General features: G+C 56.8%; 1 protein-coding gene across 2 annotated transcripts in view; it reads right to left on the bottom strand.

Annotated features, from left to right (window-relative positions):
- Positions 1 to 887: 887 nt before the first annotated feature.
- Positions 888 to 17,162, bottom strand: part of SLC38A12 (solute carrier family 38 member 12) — a 63,805-nt gene continuing 47,530 nt past the window's right edge. For both annotated transcript variants that reach the window (XM_035301698.3, XM_078374560.1), the window contains exon 10: positions 888 to 4,750. In XM_035301698.3, coding sequence (XP_035157589.3) covers positions 3,990 to 4,750 — 761 coding nt within the window. In that variant the 3' untranslated portion in view covers positions 888 to 3,989. The remainder of the gene's footprint in view (positions 4,751 to 17,162) is intronic.

Raw genomic sequence — 17,162 nt, 5'->3', positions numbered from 1 at the left:
TGAGGCAGCTGGGAGGAGCTGTGAGGTCAGGGCTGCTCCGCTCTCTGCCCAAGATCATTAATAACCAAGAACTGGAAAGATCATTAAGAGCTGAGCCTCCAAGTGGAGCTGAGCCTGCTGCTGACTCTGAGGAGGGGCGACTCCTGCTCCCAGGCCAGGCCCTGGCTGCCTTGTACCTTCTCTAGAAATATATTTGGCAGGGGGGATGGGAGGGGGTGGGGATGCAGGGAGAATATGAGTCCTGGGGGACAGGTAGCAGGAAGAGTACATCCTGAGTTCAGAACTAGCTTGGCCTGGCTTCCTGTACCACCAACGGAAGGGAAGAAAGCCTGGCAGGGGAGAGACAGAAGTAAGGCCATAGATGTGTAATCATCATAAGCAAGGGCCTGGAGACCCAGACGCTCAAATACTGCCTTTTTTCTTTTGGTAAGATACAGGAAGAGAGAGGCCCTTGCTGCTGGTCTCAGAGCAGGAAAATCTTACTAACTGGGGTCCCTTCTGCTGCTGCTGTAGCTGTTTTTCCTTGTATCTAGCTGAGTGGCTTGTGGCCCAAGCCAGCTTTCTGCAGGGAGCCAGTTGTGTGTGAGAGAGAAGCGCAGAGTTTGGAAAAGGGCAGGCTGATGCCAGGACCCTCCAGCCTAGCCTGTCCTGCTCTTTGAAAGGGAAGGACTGTCCTCTAGTTTCCTAGGGGACGGGGGACCCAGAGACAACCCTTCTCCCCAAAGCCCTCTAGATTCCAGAGAATTCAGGCCAATTTCCTGTTTCTGAATTGCAATCTGGCGACAACTCAGCTCATTAGGAGGCTAAGAAACCAAGCAGGTGTCCTCACGAGTCAGGGCCGCTGGCTGCAAGTGCAGGTGTGGCTGGCGAATGGTGTGGGAGACAGGTGTCACTGAACAGCTTTATTGAGCACTTTAACCCCCACAACCGACCAGTGACACAGCCACTGTTACCCCACTTTACACATGAGGAAGGATAGGTCACGGAGGCTTTCTGCTTGCAAGTGGCAGGCCTGGCTGCCTGATCCACACAGAAAAGTACCCAATGCCATGCCTGGCACATAATGACCCTCAGTGGAGGTTACCCCTCCAGTGGGCAATCAATACCACTGGCCCAGACGGAAGGGATCCCAAGCTCTCTCCAGCTTTCCAGTGGCCCTTAACCATGGGTCACCCTTGCTTGGGAATCTGCCGCCTAGACAGGACGCCTCCACTTTCCCCAGGCCTGGCACTGCCAGTCACTGCCCCTCTGCAGTGGCTTTCCAGGAGTGGGGTAGCAGCCCCCATCCTCCCCTCTGACTCTGGCTACTGCCTGTTGCCGAGGCTGCTCCTGGCCTTGTGGTGAGAACAGCTGTGTGGCTAGGGGCCTGGCACAGTGCCACAGCCCACCTCCATCACCCAGCAGTGCCTCCCAGTCTGTCACCTGCCACCTGCCCCATCTTTAATCTTGCAGCCACTGCTCTAGCCTCAGGTGAGGAACAGGCAGGAGCTGCTGGCACAAGGTGCTGGGGCTCAGGTGGGTCTGGTGCTTCTGTAGGGAGGGAGGCAAAAAACGTTTACTCCCACCTTGACCTGGCCTGCCCCTGGGGGCATCTGGGGCCATGCAGGTGGCGGACAATGGGTAGAGGCTACTGGTTTTAAGCTTTCCTCCACAGCGACACCCGTTCCTGGGTCAGGCTGAGCGGCATCCTCTTCTGCTCTCTCCACCACTGATCCTGGGGCACATCTGCATAATGGAAACCACAACCTAAACTTGCCTACTTTGCTAAGCTGATGATGGCTGCAGTTCAATGTGCCTCATACACATGGAGAGCCAGCATCACCTGGGACTGTCTTGCTGCTGTGGTCCTCTGCCCCTGGCCCCAATCCCTGCTGGCTGTCAGTGGCGGAAGCCTGGCATCCATGGAAAGGAGGGTGACCCCATCTGACTTCTAGCAGGAGGACACTGAGGAGCAAAGCAGCTTGACAACAGCAGTGGGGAGGGTCCCCGTTTGGCTTCAGCAATGTGGTCACTGCGGGCCTGTTCCCTCCAGGGCTGGGGCTGCCTCGGCTCAGAGGTGGCAGGGAGCACAGCCACCTACTCCACGGCTGGGCAGCTCCAGACTGTCGCATAAATCAACCTGGGCTTTATGAAGCTAATGAATTTGCTCCAAAATTTGGTTTGGAGCCTGGGGCGGCAGGATGATTCAATCTGCTTTGTCTATAAGCTAGAGGGAATGTAACCGGAGAAGGGGAATTCCAGATGCTTTCAGTTTTCAGCAAACAACTGGGCAGCTCTAGAGAGAGCCCAGGCCACAGGAGTGAGGCCAGGTCTTCCTTGCTCTTGGCCTGGCCACTGCAGGCCTCTGCTCTACCCACCCTGAGGGGCATCCTGGGAGGAGCCACAATGGCAGATGGAGAAGGGGCATTTGTTTTTCCTGTGGATGGAAAATAATGACACATGGGGACAAGCTGTGAGGACCGCCAAGGGGTGACGGCAGTGAGAAAGCAGACTGAGGCCAATTACATCTTGAGGGGCTCTCCCAGGCTTCAGCTGCCAGGGCAGAGGTGGTGCTACCTGCAGGCTCCCCACATTTCCTGCAAATCCCACATCCCCCTGATCCTGAGACCACTTTGGGCCCCAGGAGACCCTGCATTGTTGCTCTGTCAGAGGTCTGAAGACGGTGAAACGCAGGGGAGGGGCTGAGCAAGGCACTGAACTCAAAAGAGGGAGGGGTGGGGCCTGAGACCCACCCCAGAGAGGCAGCTCCAGGCCAGCGGCTCTGGGTTCTAGGTGGGACCAGGCCCAGGGCTGGGGGCAAGCCAGTGAGGGTCAGGAGGACCCCCAGGTCCTGAAACAGTAGAAGGCACGTTGAAAATGCAGAGTTCATTCGAGTCACCTGTGTTTCCCGGGAGGCCAGCCCAGCAAGTGTGTGCACGGCTGAGTGGGAGGTGGCTGGGGACCTGGCCTCCTTCCACGAGAATGGCAGCAGGGGCCCATTCAACCCCACATTGCCCAAGGGACACAGAGTGTGTGAACACCGAGCACCCATGCCCAGCCCCTAAGGGAGTCACCTTTGGTGCTGGAGTGGGAGCAGGGGCAGCCTGACTGCCGTCAGGGTGGGAACCTCAGAGTCCTCCCACTGCCATGTCACTGCCAAACCTTGGAGGTGCCAGGTGGGGATGGCTTCCCTCTAGTAGGACCACCGGCACTATAGGAGGCCCTGAGGGCTCCAGCGGGGTATCGAGGGCAGCAGAGGGTCCCTTTCAGCGACAAGCTCCAGACTTTAGGCCTAGCTGGCAGGTGGCCGTGTCCCTGTAGATGGCACACTCCATCCAGCCTGCTACTCTGGAGCTCGTGCCCACAGAGAGTGCCTTTGCAGCTCTGTCTGGGACTCTGGTACCAGTTAGCACTTCTTGTTCTTGTCAGGGGACCAGCCAGGCCCTTGCTGAGGCAGCGCCTAGCACCTCCTAGGCCTGGTGGGAGGGTGACCTCTGCTGTCACAAGCAGGCCTGGCTGGGATGCTTGCAGCCCCGGATTCACCTCTGAAGAGGCAGCAGCTGCTAGTGGAGGGTTCTGAGACAAGGATGCAGGAGGGGGCTGGAGAGGGGAGGGGCATGGGCTGGGACAAATGATGGCAGTGCCAGCACCGAACCTCCCACCCTACAGGGAGGAGCCTGCCTCTAGAGGTGGGGTGGGGGCGTGAAGCATGTTGGAGAATTTGGGAGAGGGATGTGATTCCAGTAATGAGTCCTAGATCTTGGGAGCAGCCATGTGTCACCCAGGCAGGAGGACCTGATAGGAGAGCAGCCGGGGGGAATGAGGCCAGGTGCAGACTGGGTGGAAGGTGGGGTGGGGAGAAGACCCCCAGCTGGACAGAGGGTTTCCCCCTAGAGCCACAGTCCCACCTGTCCCATGGAGACCTGGGAGCAACTCAATCTGGGCTCTGCAGGTGAGGGGTGGGGCTGGGCACCCTATGCCTCCCACCACCAGACCTGCCTGTCCTGCCATCAGAGCTGGGTCTCGCTGAGGACGATATTGGCCGTGACAAAGATGAAGCAGGAGAAAGCCCAGAGCAGCACGAAACCCACCCAGAAGGTGTGGCGGAAAGGTGACCTGTGCTTGTTGCTGACTCCGCAGCCAAAGGCCAGTTGGGTGTCCCTGCGGCAGTGGTACACCAGGAAGGCGGGGATGACGTACTGGATGCCGGTGCCTGCGTAGGCCCCTGTGATGCCCACCAGGGACTCCAGGTCATGGGTGCAGAAGGCCACCAGCACGGGCGGCACCAGGGTGATGGTGGGAAACACGACGCGGTCCACCACCCATGGGTATGTGCCGCCCTCGCGGTGGAAAAGCGTCTTCCAGTTGTTGCGCAGGGTCACGGCAATGATGGGGAAGTTGGTGCTGATGGTGAAGACGGGGAAGAGGCCCAGGAAAAAGCGCACGGCGGCCAGGCCCACGACATCACAGCGTGCAAAGTTGAGGGTGTACATGTCCATGAGGCTGTCGCCTCGGAAGCAGAAGATGGCGGTGAAGGAGAGGAGGCCATAGAAGGCCAGGATGAGCACGTAGTCCAGGAACACTAGCCTCGTGAGGTGGCGCTTGGAGGAGACAGGCGTGACAAGGGATGGCAGGGAGTGTTGGCACATGAAGGAGTAGACGCACACCCCAAACAGGTTCCGGACCCCTGAGAAGTCAGCCAGGGGCGGGTGCCCCTCCCCCTGTCCGTGCCCGATTCGGACCAGGGCCAGCACAATCATGACAGCGAAAGCTGGGAAACGAGAGAGGGGAGTCAGCCAGTGGGGCACAGTCCTACCTCGGAGTTTCTGGTCTGGTGGCACCTTGTGGGGACTGGAGCCCCATGAGAAAGAATCATTAAATGCAATCATGCAGCCCTGTTCTTGGGCAGCTCAACGGTGGTTGCTCATTAGATGAAGGAGGTCCTGCATCCCTCTCTGTCCTGTTCTCCCCTCTTCCTGCTGAGCAGGGGGCCTGGGTATGCGGGGACAGGGCTGCGCTGGGGCCAGTGGCAGGGTGGCCTGGCTCTGCAGAGGTGGCAACTCTGTCTTGTTAGAGGAGGATGAGTCCTGGACAGGCACTGCATGATGTCCTGGTCAGGCACTGCCACTCCCTCATTAGCCTCCCAGGGCTCTCAGGGGCTTCCTGGCAGGGAGCAAGCTGGGTCAGGACAGAGGGTTACCCTCTATCCTTTGGTTTAAGGAATGTGAGACTGGGGAACTGGCGGGGTAGATGCAGAAGGGCAGGGAGCACTTATGAGCTGTCCTCCTGGGCCAAGGGCATCTGCTAGACACAGCTGAGGCCGACAAGCAGGAGTGCTGGGAGCCCTGGGCAGACAGGTGGGTACCCAGAGGCCAAGGGCAGGCAGGAAGTTGCCAGTGGTCATGCCAGGGCAGAAATTACACCAAGGACCCAGGCTGCGGACTGCTGAGTGCCGGGCTGCTGACACCGAGGCTGGAGGCAGGTGGCATGTGGCTCTGTTTTCCTGGGCTTGGCAGCACAGCTACAGGGACTCTGTGGAAGTGGAAGGGGGCTTGTGGCCCTATCTGTTCAGAGTGAACAGCTTGCACTGCTGATGGAGACTGGGCTGGCTTCACTTCGAAGCCTTTTATGATGGCCCTCCTTTTGGGCTGCCACCAGAGACAGGCTCACAGCACGTCCTCCAGATTGAGTTCCCCAGAGGCAGCCTGTACAGCCCAGGCACAAGGGGCTGTGTCCTGGCACTCTGAGGAGATGGCATGCTTAGATCTTTCTGCGTCTCTGGCTTCTGCCCTCTGGTCTACTCAGAACCTCGGTTAGCTATTCACACATGGAGACCACCGGTGTCCATGTCTGTTCTGAAGCTGACCAAGCCCTGTTCTCTCTGTTCAGAAGATATCTGACAGCCCTCTAGCCTGCGCCCTCACCCCTCAGGTGAAGCCCACGGGGACGTGTTACATTTCTTGGTGAGCAGCACAGGCAAGTGTGAAGGGGCAGTGGCCAAATAGGCCAGCTTGAAGCTCAGTGGCTCCTGTCTGGGGCCCAGGCAGAGCCTCGGGGCTCTTCTGCAGGTGGGCATCTGGGTACCCCATGGTCCCCTTTGGGCCAGGCACACTCCCCAACTCCTGGAAGGAAGAGGTGGTTCTGATGGGACCCACAGGGAGCCAGGCAATGTCTTCCCATAATGACACTTGGGAGTGGGATGGAATCTTCATCTATTACTTTGTATCAGAACTGCCTGACACTGCCGGGGATAGGAGGGGAGGAGGGGAATGTGGAAACCGGCCTGAGAAAATTGCCAGTAAAGAAGATGATTTGTTTCCGCCTCTCATCGCCCACTCCAGTCCCCACCACTCATGACTCTGAGGGCCTGGGGACTCTTCCTCCCCTGGCATCACACATCGTCCCAGCCCTGGTCAGTCAAGGGGAAGTGGTGACCTAGCTCCTTTGAGTCTCAGCCCAGGGAGCTGCCTCCAGCTTCTCCCACTGGGGATGGATGGCACAGGACACCTGTGGGACAGCCCAGGACCCTGAGCAATCTGCTCGCCCCAGAGATTTCTGAGGGTGGGTACGGGGGATGTGTGCAGCAGAAGCCTGTGTGGGAGATCCACCCCACAGGAGGTGTGGCATTGCAGGGTGTGCGGGAGGGGGTACCAGGGAGAGACTAGGCAGGCTGGAGGTGGAGTCCCTGTGTGCCAGAAAGGGCTACAGGGAGAGTTGAGCAGGGTGGCACTGGGGTACAGCGGGCAGACTGGGCCCAGGGGCACCTGGTGATTATTCAGGAGGCTGCAGCAGACAGTTCTGCCATCGTAGGTGGGGCATGAGGGTCAGGACAATGGGGGTAGCTGCTGTAGGGCAAGATTCAAATCCTGGACTGCCACTGCCATCTCAGGGCCCACCTTGACACCTGGCACTTGGCTCTGGCCAAGGCTGGCATGAACTTAGAAAAAGGCAAGTGGAGAATTCCTCTAGCTGTCTGTCGCTTGGCCCTGGGTCTGCTGAGCAGGCAAGAAGGCAGGAAGAGGTCAGCTGTCTGGACGTGAGCATCCCTGTCACTGCTCTCTCCTGCCCTGGACGCAGCTCATGCTTCTCTGCTCCCAGCCTTAAATCTCCAAAGAAAGGCGGCTCTCCTCACAGCCCTGACTGTGGGATTTCCTCATGGCAAATAAAGTAATTTACGAAGTAGGTTTCCAAAGAAATGAGATGAGTGTACATACACGTACCCCTGAAATGTACCCCTTCTAACTGGCATCCTCCAGAGCAGCTGTCTTGGGAAGAGCCTGCCTTTGATGCCAACAATGGTATGGAACAAACTCTAGAATCTTTGGCTAGAACAAAGCCATGGCGGCCTGGTGGAGTGGCTCACGCCTGGAATCCCAGTACCTTGGGAGGCTGAGGCAGGCAGATCACCTGAGGTCAGGAGTTTGAGACCAGTCTGGCCAGCACGGTGAAACCCCGTCTCTACTAAAAATTAGGTGGGCTTGGTGGTACATAACTGTAATCCCAGCTATTTGGGAGGCTGAGGCAGGAGAATCACTTGAACCCAGGAGGCAGAGGTTGCAGTGAGCCGAGATCATTGCATTATTGCATTCCAGCCTGGGTGACAGAGCAAAACTCCAAAAAAAAAAAAAAAAAAGAACAAAGCCATGGCCATGGGTGATTTAAAAAATGGATTTCATGGTCTTCCAGCCATAATTAGTTTCACCTCATAATGCCACTACCTAGATTAGTCACCCATTTTGTTCTTTTAATTGTCTTAAACAAGACTATTTCCAAAAACCAAGTCTACCTTCGTACGCTGGATGTTTGCTGCTGCCTGGGAGTCAGAAGCAGATGCTAGAAGCTCTTGGGAGGTGATTCCAGAGCGTTAGAAAGTAGGATGAATAGGGGGCAGGTGTAGCTGCAGGGCCGTGTGGGCCTTCGTGAGCTCCCCTTGGTCACACTCTGTGCTGCTGTCAAAAGCTCACCCAGCTGTGTGTCAGCTCGGCTGCACGGAGATGCCACCAGCTCTGGGGCTGAGCAGACAGAGTGCACACCCAGCCAAGGTGGGTCATTCACCCGTGAATCCTGACCTGTGCTCAGAGCACCCACACACCAGGACAGGGAGAGGCTGCCATGGTGAGGACTGCACCTGGGAAGGGCAGGTGGTTCTAGAAGAGCCATGGCCCCCAAAACGGGTCAGGACCAGCTTCTCAGTGGAAATGTGTCCAGCCAAGGCGGAGGGTGAACCCCAGCTACCTGGGGAGGTGGGGGCAGGGCCCTCTGGTCCCCCACCACCATGAGGCTATGAAGGCGAGTGCTGGACTCTGTCCCTTGGGAGTGGAGAGTGAAGGGAACTGTTCCAGCTGGGTCTCCAAACCAGCAAGTTCAAAAGAAACTAGCACCACCTAGAGCCTCAAGTTTTCCCAAGAGATAGAGGAAAGGGAGAGAAGGAAGGAAGGAAGGGAGGGGAAAGAGGGAGGGAGGGAAAAGAGGGAAGGAGGGAAGAAGGGAGGGGAAATAGGGAGGGAGGGAGGGAGGGAAAAGAGGGAAGGAGGGAAGGAGGGAGGGAGAGAGGGAGGGAGGGAGGGAAGGTCAGGGTCCCGACCTTGTGGGGTCCCAGGACCATGGGCACAAGGCTTAACCCCCACGGCCCACCTGGCCAGGCCCCTATGACCCACCCCTTTGTCTGGCCCCTCCCTCCCTCCTTCCCCTGGCTTCGGAAGGAGCAGAGTTCAACAGCCATCTCCTAGATTGATTGCCGAATGCCTGGGAGACAGCTGCTCCGAAAACTCATTAGGTCTGATCATAAATCAAGATGAAACGAGGATGACAGGTTGTGGAGACCCTGCCAGGATGTGTGGTAGGGAGCAGGGCTCTAAGTGCCACACTGACATCCGGGGCTCGGCCACAGCCGCTGAGACAGCTTCTGGCCACCTCGTGGAGGCTGTGTGGGAGGCCAGACGAGTGTGGAGGCGGGACAGAGCAGAAAGTGCTCCCCAGACAGCTAAGGTCAGATGTGCAGGGGGAGCCTGCCCCCAACAGGGCCGGCAGTTCCCCAAGAGCCTATCACAGGCAGTGAATGTCCAGAACACCTGTGTCCACATCCACCCACAATTCCACACTGGGAGTCCTGCTCTGAGAGGTGGGGACCAGCAGTGAGGAGCCGGGAGGAGGCAGAGGGGAGCACGGGGGAGGAGGCTTGTGTGTGACACAAGTGGCTGTTGGGCCTCAGAAGCCTCAGCTACAAAGTGACAAGGGGAGGCAGGAGACTTCTCTTTCCATATCTGAGTAAAAGCCACTGCAAAAGCCACTGCACTTGTCTTGTGTAATCCACGGGCCCAACTGGGTTAATTCCTTCAACAAGAATGGACTGTGTCTCTGTTGGGTGCTGGGCACTCTGCTGGCCGTCTGGGGACAGCAGACTGAGACAGAGGCCCTGTCTTTCCAGAGCCCAGAGTCCAGGGGACAACAGGTAGAAGGTATGGGGACAAATTACAACCAAAGACAGGGCCAATTATTAGGTATATGATGAGATCCCTGTCACGGGAGGCTGTCAAGGCCAAGGGGAGGAGACCACCTAGTTGGGGGTCCCAGAGGGAACCAGGCATCAGATGGGAGATGGAGGGCCTTTCAGGGCCATTCTACCCTACATGGCCTGTGGCTGCTGTGACTCCTCACACTTTAGGAGGAGCAGATCAATGCAGGGTGAAGATGAGGAGGGGGGCACCCAGAGGCAGAGCCTCACTGAGGGCCCATGAGGTTGCCTGCCAAGGCTGTTGGCTGCTTGCAGGCTTGTACTGACAGTGGATCTCAGCTCCACATTTGGGCCTCGCCATCCTGCTTCACCTGAGCTGCAACCGCTTCCCCCCTTGCACACTGACACCCGGGGAGGGAGTGAGAAAGACACAGGAGTGAAGGCACAGGAAGTCACTGTCTCGGGGCTGAGATAAAACAGGCACTTACGTTGATGCCCAAGGCCAGTGAGAGAAGGTGCATCCCTTCCCTTTCTGAGGACTGAGCTGCCTGGAAGCACATCCAGTGTATGGGCATCTGGACAAGCCAAGGTTCATGTTAATAACAGCTCTGCAGCAACCTCAAGCATGGTGGTCAAGGTGCAATTTCACATCAAGATATGCTCTCACAACATGCGAGTCCTCAGGCTCCTAAAGCAGTCAGAAGAGAAGCGGCCTTTCCCCAGACAGCCTCAGCCCGGCAAGAGTCAGATAAGAAGTCCCTGCAGGCACCGCCTCCACATCTGTCTGTCCTCACTACTACTCCTCCTTGACAGGGAGGAGGCCAGGAAAGCCCACCCCTCTGAACACCTGCCAAATGGTAAAGGTGGCGCTGGTTTATAAGGGGATGAGTCAACAAACACCCACATCTCTCCCAAATCCCTCCCTTCCGGAATATCCCCTGCCCTCCTGGAACCTCACCCTGTGGGCCTGGGGGAAGAAAGGGGCCTTACTGGCCGATGAAGCTGTGACTGAACCAAGACCTTGCAGGCGACGCGGGTGACTTATTCTTGGTGCCAGATGGGGGATGAGCAGATGTCTGGAATTGGGGCCGAGGGCCCTAATGCTCATGTTTGGGGAGTCCTATCAGCACCCCCAGCTCACCTCTCTTGGGCCTCTGTGGGCAGCGGCAGAAAGATCAGAGTTGTCAGTAACCAGCCCCATCCTTCCTGCGCTGAACGCACACCCTTGGGCATCAGCATAAGCACCAGCTGAGCTGGAGGTGTGGCGAGGGAAGAGCTCCTTCTGGGTCCTCACGGTCAGCCTTGGTCTCAGCCATGTGAAGCCTAGGCAGGAGTCTGCCTTCCTTACAGAATGCTGGGGTCTGTGTGGGGCTGGAGAGAGCTAGGTGACCTGCCCAGGCACCACTGGAGTTGGGGAACAGGGGCCAGAGCTCTCCAGGTCTGGGTGGGGGGCAGAAAGAGCCCTCCCAGGAGCCCCCACCTCTGCTGTGGGGTACACATGAAGCTTTCCCCATGAGCATGTGAGGATGGGGCACTGTGCTCCTCTTAGTGGTTTTCCTGTTTCTTCATCCCCATGACTAGCTCTGGAATTACGCAAGGGCTACTTCTGAGCAGCCTGAATGCTGCCCACGCTCTCCCTGAAAGTAGCAACAAACCCATCAGGCTGATAGAGAAGCACCGAGAAGCATCTAGAGCTGTGCTGACCACCAGGGCCACACAAGGCCGAGGCTACTGAGCAATGGAATGTGGCTGGTTCAAACATAGGGGAGCTCAGGTGTAAAACACACCAACTTTCAAAGACTTCGTGTGTGGCCTGGTGCTGAGGCAGGTGGATTACTTGAGCCCAGGAGTTCGAGACCAGCCTGGCCAACATGGTGAAACCCTGTCTCTACTAAAAATACAAAAATTAGCCGGGCGTGGTAGTACATGCCTGGAGTCCCAGCTACTAGGGAGGCTGAGGCAGGAGAATCGCTTGAACCCAGGAGGTGGTGGTTGCAAGGAGCCAAGATCACACCACTGCACTCCAGCCTGGGTGACAGAGCGAGACTCTTTCTCAAAACAGAAAAAAAGAGTGTGGAAAAGAAATGTAAAGTATCTCACTTTCATTTTCTTCACAATTACATGTTGAAAGATATTTTTGACATGTTAAATCAGTGTATTATCAAAATGAATTGAATTTCAAGATGTGGCTACTAAAAATTAAAAACTTCTCCAGGTGGCTGGCACTGTATTTCCATAGGTGTCTCAGTGGGGGTTTCCTGCACTGGGGGTCTGTGGACTGTATGGATGTGTGCGTACCTGGGAAGCACCTCAGCTGCTGGGGATTTGAAAGATTTCTACCTCCTGCCAGTGACCTCAGCCCAGGACTCCTCACTGTAACCCAGTCACCTGCCCTGATTTGCATGGGGACCCTGAAGACCTAGGGTATAGCTGTGATGCTATATGAATCCTTCTCGAAAAGCCTAAGGACACATGGGCTCTGAGTGCCGGGTTGTGACCACCAGGGCAGCCTGACCTGCTGAGAGGCACTGGCTGGGTCTGGGGTGCCATGGAACTGGCCTGTGGTCCTGGGCCACCATCAGAGGGACATCTCCATAAGGGCGTGAGCTGGAACAGAGGCTCTCGGGAGCCACGGAGGGCCCTGCCCAATGGTCCCTGCCCAGAGGCCCCCACCCCTAGCCTGCTCATCCTTTTCTACAGGGCCTGGAAGGGATGAGGAGTATGGGGAACACACACCCACTAGGGCCAGACCGCATACAGCAACTCCTCCTCCCTAATCCCTGGGTGCCTGAGTTGTGCACGCATACTCAGAGCCGTGACCATGACCGCCAAGGGTGGAGGGGACTGATTTCCTCCCAGGCGTGGGCCCCCAGCCCTTCACACACGCCAGGGCTGAGCTGTGCCTTGGGATGGCTGCTTCCTGGAGAGCTGCCCCTGAAACTCTCTGACCTCTGAACCTGGTTTCAGATGCCCCTGAGGCCAGGCCACTCCAAGCCCCATGCCATTCCCTGTTCCCTATGTGCAGTTCTGGCTCTGACACTGCGAGGTGGAGGCCATCTATCACGGCGGCTGTCTGGGAGCGGCACTCTCTTTTCCAAGCAGAGAATCAACATGCCAGGGCTAATGATAACAAACTGCCGGTGGTGTGCCCATCACCAGATCGGGCACCCGCACTCCAGGCGGGGAACAGGACTAGGGGAGGACTCGGTGTGAGCTTCCTCCTTCACCACTGCTCAGCCCTCAGAGGTGCCAGGCTGCAGGGCTCTCCAGCTTTAGCTGGGCCATTGGAAGAGATGGGTGGGCAACACCAGCCTGAGCAGAGAACCACTGGAGAGCAGCCTAAAACAGGGGCAGGTGACTGGGCATTTGTTCCTAAAATAATTGGACCAACCACAGCAGGACAGCCACCTTGAATCCACAGATCCTGCAGCCTAGAGGTGTCAGCGACACCAGGACATAGTCCCAGCTTGGAAACGGCCAAGTCACACTGGGCATGGCTCCTGAATCTGCTACTTAACTGTGCAATATTGGGGCAAATTGTTTCATTACCTTTAAAAATGGAGATGAGGCCAGTGGCTCATGCCTGTAATCCCAGCACTTTAGGAGGCAGAGGTGGGTGGATCACCTGAGGTCAGGAGTTCGAGACCAGCCTGGCCAACATGAAGAAAACCCATCTCTACTAAAAGTACAAAAATTAGCTGGGTGTGGTGGCTCATGCCTATAATCCCAGCTACTTGGGGGGCTGGGGCAGGAGAATCACTTGAGCCCAGGAGGTTGAGGTTGCAGTGAGCCGAGACTGTGCCACTGCTCTCCAGCCTGGGCAGCAGAATGAGACTCTGTCTCAAAAAAAAAAAAAAAAAAAAAAAAAAAAGGATATGATTGTAGGCACCCTGACGGGTGGAGTGAGAAGGGGCAGTACCTCGCTGGGCAAAGCTGGCTCACAGCAGTCACTCAGGAAGCTGCACACACCTTCGATCCCTGCAGAAACCCAGTTCTCCTCCCGAAAGTCGAGCTCCCAGGCAAGCAGGAAAACCTTTGTCAAACCCTTCTCATCTAGTTCTCATTGTGCTCTAAGGAGGGGGACTGGATGATACTAGTACCCCACGTTCCTGGACAGGTCAAGCTGCTGACAGAACAGTTCCCAGGAACACCCCAGCAGTGGCCTCAGCTAAGCTTTGGGGCTCTGGGGGTCAGGGATGGGAAGAGGGGCAAGGAGGACCCCAACAGGCTGCTTATCCCTGCTCTGTGAACCAGTGACCCTCAGTTCCTCCTCTTTTGCTCTTTCCCACCCCTGCCGCCGCCAGCATCTTTAAGGCTACTCAAGGCCAAGCAGTCCCTACCACCCTACCTCTGGGGCCTCCCAGAGGTATGTGCCCTCTCCAGGAGGGGCTAAAGGAGACAGGCTCTTTGGAGCCCGAGGTGGCCCATCCCTCCTGGGGCGGCACTTACCTGCACTTGGCCTGTGGTGTGGGTGAGGGCTCTGTCTGGGAGGAGCTCTCTTTGGGGACTATGAGAAGTGCTAGGTACCAAAAGCATCCTGGCCTTGGGTCTGGTTTTCATTTCAGACCTGTAGGGCATTCAGCATGTGCGAGCTTTGCCTACCAACTCACCCACCACTCACTTGGGTTTCTGCTGAAAGGAGGGAATCTAAAGCCAGTCGACATTCCCACATGGGCCAGCTCCTGTGCTTTCTGGAGGATTCTAGCTTCGTCTACTCCTCACCCCAGGAGAAGAAAAGAGTGCTGAAACAGTCAGCTCCATAGGATGAGGTTCTATACTATGGCTAAATTATTCAGCCCAAAGGACTGAGAGCAGAGTCCGCCTCTCCCCAGGGTGGCAGGAGGCAGTGGCAGCTGGTGAAGGCCAGGTGTCTGAGCCTCTGGAGCAATCAAGCCTCCGTTGGAAATCAAGGGCTCTGGCCTTTTCATCCTTCCATTTCCCCACACCCTTGGAGCCTGGCAGGTGGTGCCTGGGAGGGCAGGGTCTCAATTTTTCATTCTTAAGTTGTCAGAGCAAGCTCAGTGTGCAATCATGGGGAAGGCAGGGCCAAGGGGCCTCTGGCTGCTGGCTGACTAATCTTCCTGGAGATTGGAAACATAAAATTTCAGGCCTTGTCACTTTCCTGCAGGCTGCTCAGCCCTTTCCTCCCCAGCAGCCAGCTAGATGCAGAGAGACAGGAAGGAGAGAGAGTGAGGAGATGAGAGGTGTACAGAGCAAGGACGTGTGGCCCCTCCTGAGTCTGAACATAACTCGGGCTCCAGGTCGTGGGCCAGGTCAGCCCCGCAGATGTGTATGACTGCCTGACTTGCTGCAAGGTTGACTCACCCTGCCCACCTGAAGCCCAGTTCTGGGCAGAGGCCATGCCTGTCATCACTGCTGGATCAGACTCGACCCATGACCACCAGTGATCTGGGGCTGAGTTTCCTTGCCTTGTCAGTGCCTGGACAGCTTGGCCACCAACCTCCTGGGCAGAGAAGTCTCTATCTGGCAGCTGGATCTGCCCATCTCGGCTGCACATATATCAGAACTGATAACGAAGGCAGCTTAGAGGAGAGGTGTGGCTGAAAGGGCAATACCCTTTGTTCAGGGCCAAGTGAACTCTCAGGTCAGTCCTGACTGATGCTAAGGAAAGGCATAATTTGGCAGCACACGGCTGGCTGTTCGCCAGCAAGTATTCATTAACTGCCTATTTTACCTCAAGACAGAAACACTGGGTTCATCTCCTATAAAGGGACCTCTGTGCATTTGCAAAAAGAACTAGAAAGCCAAGAATAAAATTAAAACCAAAATGAAACATACACAAAAGGTTTTTCTAGATTTCTTCCACTGGGGGTGTAACCAGTCAGCTGGACACAGAATAGCCCAGAGAGCCCTGGACAGCGGCCCAGTAGGAGGGTGGGCAAGGCTGCTGCAGAGACCTGGGCCGTGCAGGACTGCTGACGGCAAGGTGGTGTGGGGCTGGCACATGAGACTGTCTGCATGGGTGTACGGGGGCATTTTGGGGGGTCCTTCCGGGACCTCCAAGAGGCACTAGTTGAGTGGCTGTGGAGGAATTCCAATGCCAAGCTGGCAGCAGTAGGCACCAGATGGCCCAAACATGAGACCCCAGCTGCCAGTGGTGACGGATCAGCACGGTCTCACTGGGAGGCTGTCCACAGGGATCAGTCACGGGTCTGGGGACAGGTAAACACCAGCAAGCCTCATGTTCTCAGGGGATGGTTTCCTCTTGGGGGCCTCACCTGCCACAACTACCATGTTCCACCTCTCCCTGTCAGCTTGGAAAACAAATCTGGGGCAGTTGCTAGGGGAGGTGGGGAGAGTGGGGCCGAGAACTTCATGAGGCAGGCTCAAGTTCATCCACAAACGCCTGGAGAGGACAGCGTCTGACCCACTTTGAGGGGAACACAGACTCGGGAAGAGTGTGTGCGGCATCTGCTCTGCATATACAATGAGAGGGAAGGGAACCCTGCGGTCCTTGGCTGCCCAGGCCCAAGGAAGGCTGTGGCGCTCCAGAGCAGCCTTTATTAGAAAGGATTGAGTTTTTAATAACCCCAAGTGGGGAACCCTGTGCTGAGCAAGCTGTTCCTGGGAGGCATCTGCAGGCATCTGCGGGGAAAGTTGATAATAGGACTGAAGTCATGAAGCTGCCTCAGCCTCTTCCAGCCAGAGAGCTCCCTGTGGCAGGGGTGGGCCTCCAGCCATCGGTGTAGGTGCTCAGGCTTGGGCTCCGAGCCCCTGCGCTGCGTCTCCCCTCAGCATCCCTGGTCTACCTGCGGCCGACAGAAGCTAGAGCCCCTGCTCCTCTGTGAGATGGGCCTGCCTTTCATTCTCCCAGCTCAGAGCTTCCCTAAAGTGGATCAGAGTAGATGCTAGGGCCTGTGGAGTAGAAAAAGGGTTCCTCTCCAGGCACCACAGCTGGGATGTGGCAGAGGGGAGGCTACCCAGAGCCAACCTGGGTGCTTCCAGATCTCACTGTGACACCAGTGTGGACACCCAGTGCCATGCTCTCTTGAGATGCCTGTGGTCATGTCCCTGGTCTCACGGCCAGCATCCAGAGAGGGCCACTCTTGGGATGTGGCAGCTGACCAAGATGACTCTGAAGACAGCCACGTTCACCGTGGCTCCCCTCTGTACACTGCACAGGTGCTGTGCTAACAACATGGTTCCATTCAAGGCCTCGCTGCCACTGCACAGACAAGGAGCCTGGCGGAGGAGGCTTGGTCCATCTGCGAACACTGGGAGTAAACACCACTTGTCCCACACGGTGAGGAACAAGGCAGGGAGGTCCGGCGTGACCTCCAGTAGGTGCGCCACCTGATGCAGAGCAGCTACTGGAGACCTGACTGCTCAGGACCCTGTGGCGGCCGCCTGGGGGTGAGCTGGCCAGGAAGTACAATGGCCTCACTGCTAGGGACAGGACACTGAGACCCTCCTTCCCAGTGTGGATTCCGAGGTATCTGCCACCCAGGCATTCCACACTGACCAGTCCAGTCTCCCCAGAACTTATTTGGGGAGCAAAAGAAATGAGCAGACATGATTGCATGTCATCCATGCTTTGAGTTCCTGGACAAGTGATATTTACAAAGGCCATTTAACCCTTTCAGTGCCATTCTGGCAGAATGAGAGGGCTTCCGAGGCTACTAGAGGGGAGGAGGGCAGAGCAGAGCCCCTCAGAGGAGGTGGCCCGAAGGCTCCTCAGCACAGCTCCCGGGCCGCTGTCTCTTCCGGC

Source organism: Callithrix jacchus, chromosome 5 (genome assembly GCF_049354715.1).
Source record: "Callithrix jacchus isolate 240 chromosome 5, calJac240_pri, whole genome shotgun sequence".
Lineage (NCBI taxonomy): Eukaryota > Metazoa > Chordata > Mammalia > Primates > Cebidae > Callithrix > Callithrix jacchus.
Note: the sequence above shows the minus strand (reverse complement) of the source record. Positions and strands in the feature narration are given on the sequence as shown.